Source organism: Zingiber officinale, chromosome 9B (assembly GCF_018446385.1).
Source record: "Zingiber officinale cultivar Zhangliang chromosome 9B, Zo_v1.1, whole genome shotgun sequence".
Lineage (NCBI taxonomy): Eukaryota > Viridiplantae > Streptophyta > Magnoliopsida > Zingiberales > Zingiberaceae > Zingiber > Zingiber officinale.
This window is the reverse complement of record NC_056003.1, coordinates 75,146,091-75,153,392: the sequence shown is the minus strand read 5'-3', so window position 1 is coordinate 75,153,392 and position 7,302 is coordinate 75,146,091. Positions and strand designations below refer to the sequence as shown.

Sequence of the window (7,302 nt, the reverse complement as noted above, 5' to 3'; positions counted from 1 at the left end):
TGTAGTAAGAGTCGCCAAAAGCTCCAAACCAAGTAAAACTATTTGTATTAGCCCTAATTTTTTTCTGTTCTTTCCCGTTGCATATTCTTGTGATTTTAGAAAAAGTGATGATCACAATTCACCCCTCCTCTAGAGTCTTTATAATCCTACAATTGGTATCAGAATAGGTTCACTTTGAATTGGTGCAACCGCTAATTATGTAGGGGGTTTTCACCTCTTTTCTTCACTTTCTTGTTAAAATAAAAAATATATTGTTTTTGAGTTTATCATTATTTTTTTATTATTTTTATTTATTATTTATTTTCCTCAAAATTGGTACAACATAACTTGATAAGTTCTTTTCACTTTATTCTCTCCCACACTACTTACCCTAAGACCTAGTGTTGGAATCTCTATTTGAAATTATGTTGTGTAAGAAAAATAGAGCACAAAGAGATGCTCGGGTGAAATGCCAACGAACTACCTCCATACGAGACATACAAGATAAACGAATTCAATCAATGGAAGATACAAATGGAAAGCTTTGTCATAATGAACGACTTTGATGGTGGCATGACACTAAAGCGATCTTCTCATAACTCGAAAGTAAATAAAAAGGTAATAAAGTTAAATTTTAGATGTATTACCTAATAAAGTTACATGCAAGATAGGAAAGGTCAAAGATGCACACGAGTTTTGGACCCGCTTGACCAAGCTTCACGAGGAGCCGTTGAAGTTGGAGGAACAAGACAAAAAAAATCTTGGCTTGAGTCCAATCCAATAGAGAAGCCTATAGAATTAGGGATTGCTATTTTGGTTAGTACATTTTATTATGAAAATGCCCCTATAAATGATACATTAGAGAATAATTTGGGTAATAAACTAGAAAATATTTTGTATGATAAATTAGAGTTAAAATTTTTAAATAAATTATGATAATTCCAAACTTAATAAAATATCAGACATAATTAATGCAAAAAATTCAAATTCAATTAATTCAAAAAAATTAAATATAAATTAATTAATTAATAAAAATCCTAAAAATGACGAAGTCAATTATATAGGTAAAATTAATAACTTTCTTAATAATATATTTTATAATTTAGATAATATCAATCTAGGAATTTTTATCTAAGACAAAGATAACTCAACAAATTTAAAATTAAAAATTAATAAAAACATAAATATTAAAAATAATATGTTAAATAAATATTATTTAACAAATTTGAAATTAAAAACTCATAATTTAGATCTTAATAAATTAACAAATAATATAAACTTAAAAGATAAAGAAAATATAAATATAAATTAACATTAAAAAAAATGATGATTAGATCAATTAAAATAGAATTCAAATTTAATTAAAACCTAACTTAATTCAAATTAAATTCAGATTTAAATTTATTCCAAATAAAATTCAAACTCAAATTCCAAATAATCTTTTCCAAATATTTTTCTAAAACCATTTAAAAAACTTAAATCATTTTAAAATATTAAAAAAAATCCTTTTAAAAACTATTTTAAAAAACTTTCAAAAAATAATTTTTTAAAACATTTTATTTTTAAAAATTATTTTAATATATATATCTTTTAAAATTCTTTCTAAAATTATTTTAAAATCACTTTGAAAATCTTTAAAAAATTCTTTAAAAAAATTTTAAAAAAATCATTTTAATAAAAAAAAATAAAGGAAATTTAAAATTTGAACTTATATCCTAATTAAACTTGATTAAAACTTAAATAAAAATTCTATGTAATTAAACATATAACATTAACTCAATTTAATTAAAATGTTAAACTAAATTCAACTCAATTTAATTAAAATTTAACATAAATTTAACTTTAATAAATAATCTATCCTTAATTGAGGATTTAGGTACGTATTAATTGAGAATTTAATTTAACCTTAATAAAAAATTTTAAATTTAATTTAACCTAATTAAAACTGAAATCAAATTTAATTTAATTTAATTTAACTCAATTAAATTGTTTTATCAATTAATATAACATATAATCTAATCAAATTTTAACTATAACCTTAATTAAAATCTCAACTTTAACATTAATTAAAATCTTAATTTTACTTTAATTAAATTCTAATTTAAATTTGGCTTTAATTAAAACTCGATATAACTCAACCCTAATGAAATTTTAATTAACTTGATTAACTTTTCATAATAGAATAACTCTAATTAAACCTTAATTTTATTTAACTTTATAATAGCTTTAATTTAATTAATCTTAATTTTAATTAATAATTTAATTTAATTTAACTTTTGTTAAAGTTAAACCTAATTAACATAGACTAATTAAACTTAATCAATTTATTCTGATATTAATTTTTGATGAATAATTGATTAATGATTAACTTAAATAATTTTATTTTAATAAATTAATCAAGTTAATTAACAACTTGAATGGGACAATTGAAAATACTAGTTTTTTAAAATAATACATTTTTTGAAAATTACTATTTTCAACAGTAAGTCTCTTCGACACTTAGGTAGAGTTCCTTGTAACTAAAAGTAGGGGTGTTCATTATTCGGGTCAATCTATTAATCCGCCTGATCCAAATAACATTTGGGTTATTTGGTTTGGTTAAATGAAATTCGGGTCGGTTGAATGAACTGACCCGAAATGTTAATTGGGTTAATGGTTTGATTTTGGATTTAACTCCCCATCTGAATAACTCTCCCGAAACCCGAATAAGGAATTAATACATATTTTTTAATTTTTTTAGTATAATCTTTGGAAACTTTGGAATGCATAAGTTTTTTTTCTTATATCGAATGAAACTATTTTATCAAATTCGGAGCTTATTTATTTATAAATGTAAATGATTAAGAGTTTATTTATTTGAAGAAATTGAAAATTTGAAATGAAAAGAAAATTGGGTTAATTGGTACCCGAACCAAATAATCCGAATTAGTTTCGGGTAATTCGGTTTGGTTTATAACTAATTCGGTTTGGTTCTTGGTTGGATTTAGAAAATTATAAAATTCGAATAACCCGAACCGAATAACTCAAATAATCCGAACTGAACCAAATGAACACCCCTAACTAAAAGGGTAACTTAAGGGGGAATGTCATTTTAAGGGGGAGTGTCAACTAAAGAGGGAAAATACTGGTATTTACTTGGAAAATATTTATTTAATAATTACTTATTTTGAAAATCATTTTACAAAATACTTGTAAATTTTTAATTATTTGAAAATTCCGTGAAATATATAATTGCCAAAAAATTTTGACAATTTTTTTTTTGAAAAGTATTATTTTCAAAATTTTTGTTTTTAAAAAGTGTTCAACTTATTTGAAAATTTTTTCTATTTTCAAAAATTGGTTGAAAATTATGTTTCCAAAAATGTTTGACAAATGGTGTTTTCAAAAATTCATTTAGACAAATTATTTATAAATTTATATTTTAGAAAATATCTTAATTGTAAACAGGGGCGGAGCTAGGATATTGGTTGAGTGTAGGCAATAATATAATATATTTAATAAAGCAAAACAAAATTAAAATTTTATAATTGCAAAATTATGCATGGTATAAAATCAAAGATCAACATAGACTAGGCAATATATATATTGAGTGTGTCTCATTGGAAAGAACTAGAGAAAGGAATAGTTAATCATGTTTCATTATATAATAGAATAGAACATGATATATAGAAGCTGAGATAATAATTAAACCCCAAATGACAAAATGAAAACTAACCCGATGAGCTTGTCCAACCGATTAGCCTCCCTAATATATAAAAAAAAAGATCTAATCCACCATCTTCAAACAGATTCTTGGCTATGAGATGCACTCAAAAGTTCTACATAATTTTCAAATATCAAGCCAGCATCATCCACATTGAAATGTGCATAGAAATAGTTGCAAATGAATCAGACAAATTAGCACTTGCTATCAAAATTTAAAATGGAAAGCTAAAACTTATAGTGATAACATGACATATTCAACATTAGTAGAACTACATGATTTTTTAAAGAATCTATTAATTTCAAAGGAGAGTTGTAAAGATTTTAAGTCAAGAAGTTAATTCTTTTGTTAACAAAGCATACAATTGAAATCAAATATCACAATAAAATTACCTTACAATTGTTCTTTCCGAGTCTTCATATTTTGAAACTTTTGTATAATAGCTTCATTATCAACCATTAGAAATATATCTTTCTCTACATAGACAATAAGACTATCATTCATCCAATCATCACTCATTCGATTGCGCAACCTGTCTTTCACAATTCTCATGGCAAAAAACACTCTCTCTACCGTCGCGGTAGCAACCGGTAAAATTAATGCTAATGTCAAAAGCTTAAAAACCAATGGATACACCATATTTTTCTTTGACATAACTAACTTCTCTGAAAGATCACTGAGGCCTTTCAATCCTTGAAATGCTTTGTTAGAACGCATATCACATATATAAGTTTCCAGTTGATCATCAAGTACGAGAAGATCAAATCTTGAGAAATCTTGTGGATAAAACTCAGCCAGTTGCAACAATTTTTTCTTGTCAAAAGCCAAAAAAGAGTTTTGTGGACACAAACAAGCTACACAAAGAAGCAACTCTGTACTTGCCTCTGAGAAACGATCATTTAATTCTTGAAGTTGCATATCAATAACACCATAGAATAATTCAACTCGATAGTGATGTAAATTTGTCACTTCTGGTGGATTACGATGGGGACGACCACGTGGTGCCCAACGTGTGAACATATCATCCATTTTGAGACAATCAATGTAATGTTGTCGACAAAAACAGTGAACCTTTTCTAAAAATGAATCCCAACCATCTTCTCTCATATTTTGGAGTCGGCGTTTGCATACTTGTACCAAATCCATTGCATTTACAATATCCTGATCTTTCTTTTGTAATGCCGTCGACAATTCACTCGAAATCCCTAAGACATGTTTCATCAAGTGTAGATTGAATGCAAAATCAAATGAAAGTATTGACTCCAATAAATTAAATGCCTCAGTTTTTTGATCAGGAGAACTAGAATCATCTTCTGAAATCACTTCAAGCACATCACTGACAGCAGAGAACATAGAAATCAAACTGATCAAAGAATTGTAATGTGACCCCCAACGTGTATCCCCAGCACGTTGAAGGGTAGTTTCTTGATTAAGTCCTCGACCACTTGAAATTTCATCCCTCTCCAGTGCCTCAACAATAAAATCTGAATGTTTCTCCTTAAGAAGATCAGAACGTTTGCAAGATGATCCAACAACATTTACCACATCACCAACAATACGAAAGAAATTAGAAATTGGAAGATTTTTCTTGGCCACAGCTATAAGAGCTAGTTGAAGCTGATGGGCAAAACAATATATGTAAAATGCACATGGGTTCTCCTTTAAAATGAGTGCTTTTAGACCATTAAATTTACCTTGCATATTACTTGCTCCATCATAACTTTGTCCTCTCACATTAGCTATGCTCAAATTATATTTAGAGAACATCTTATCAATAGCAGCTTTAAGTGAGAGTGCTGTAGTACTAGTAACATGTTCAATTCCAATAAAACGCTCATTTACATGCCCACTACTATCCACATAGCGCAAAACAACTGACATTTGCTCCTTCATTGACACATCACGAGATTCATCAACTAAAATAGAGAATAATGAATTACCAATATCTTTGATAATAACATTAATTGTTTCAGATGCACAGACCCTTACTATATCCTTCTGAATATCCGGTGATGTTAACTTGCAATTTTTAGGAGCATTTTTCAATATCACATCATTAATCTCTTTATTATGAGCACCTAAAAACTCCAGTAGAATAAGAAAGTTACCCGGATTAAGAGAACCTTCAGTCTCATCATGACCCCGAAATGAATTCCCTTGTCGTAACAAAACTCTGATACAATCAATCGAAGCATTGAGACGGATACGATAATCATTTCGCATTTGCTTTGACTGTTTGTGCAAAATTGATTGAATGTGCTCATCTTGATTCATCAAAGCTTCACAATTCATTCGAGCTTTATGATGTTCACTATCATGTTGGCCAACATGAATGTTTAATCTATCTTTACCCTTCCAATTTGTGAATCCTTCGCTAACAAAAGTCTCTCCTCCTGCTTGTTTTCCCTTAGTTGTCTTGAAGAGATAACAATACAAACAATATGCCGCATCTTTTTCTATACTATATTCCAACCAATCACCAAATTCCTTAAACCATGAAGGATTAAACCGTCTAAATTGGCTTACTCCAAATTTTCGTTTTGGGAATTCATAACCTGAAGGTTGGCATGGGCCTTTTTGCAAATATATCCTTCGAACTTGATCCCTAATGTTAGCATTATAAGAACAAATTGGAATCCTTAGTCCAGGATCTGCTGGTAATTGTGAAAAATCAAATTCTCCAACTGTAACATCTCCAATATTTTGTTCTTCTGGTTCTGGAGTTTTTCTTTTAAAAAATCTATGCATTGTAGACATAGTGATTTCCTAATATAAAAAAATAAAAAATGAATTAACAATCCAAACTTAAACAAAATCCTAAAACCACCTAATATTAAAGATAAGACCCATGCTTATTGCTTAATTGCATAATAGAAATGTAAATAACTAAGCAAACACAATTAAGTAAACATCAATGTATAAAAATGAATAAAAACAATGGATTTATGCCGAGCAGTGACGCGGTCACACCAAGGCAGCAATGGTCGTTAAGTGCAGGACTGAATTGGTTGCACTCGTACGCTACCGCGCAGGCATTGCAGGACCGAATTTGTTGCAATAATTTTCTTCATATTAACTATAACATTAGACATTAATAGCTCTTAATTTTGTAAGCATATGGTAGAAAATAAAACAATATACAGATAACTAATATGAGTTGTGGAAACAAAACTTAGAACTTAGAAGTGCCTCGCCGCCTCTCTGGTTTTTTTGTTCAAAACAAGAAAAAAAACATTTAGGGTTAAGACTTTAAGAGTTACCTTAAGCTTCTTAGTTTGCTAATTGCTATGGCCTATGGAGTGCGGTGGCAAGGGACTAAGGGAGGAACCGAGGAAGATGAAGTCGAAGAGGAGGCGGCGAGGAAGGACTGCGTGACCGCATGAGCTACGAGTCTACGACGACTTGCGACGAAGGCGTTTGTGAAGTTGTTGCAGGTGTGTAGCCGACAACGTGGTCCGGTGGTCATGCACACGATGCTTTTCTCTCAACTTATGTTCCTCTATCTCTGGCCTCTGCAGTTCAACGAATCGACGTCAGTTCGTCACGGCGTGGATAGGTTGTTTGTCGTGAGGTTTCTGTGAAAAGGGGAAGAGCTATTAATTTAGTTAAGGGTTGATTTA

The 7,302-nt window shown here is 29.0% G+C and overlaps 1 protein-coding gene across 1 annotated transcript; it reads right to left on the bottom strand.

The window, feature by feature from the left end:
* Positions 1 to 4,075: 4,075 nt before the first annotated feature.
* Positions 4,076 to 6,430, bottom strand: LOC122023065 (zinc finger MYM-type protein 1-like). Its single transcript, XM_042581161.1, has one exon. It carries the CDS (start codon positions 6,428 to 6,430, stop codon positions 4,076 to 4,078), a length of 2,355 nt encoding a protein of 784 aa, XP_042437095.1.
* Between the last annotated feature and the right edge of the window lie 872 nt (positions 6,431 to 7,302).

Coding starts and splice junctions, on each gene's coding strand:
- LOC122023065 (XM_042581161.1), bottom strand. CDS start 6,430: ATGCATAGATTTTTTAAAAGAAAAACTCCAGAACCAGAAGAACAAAAT.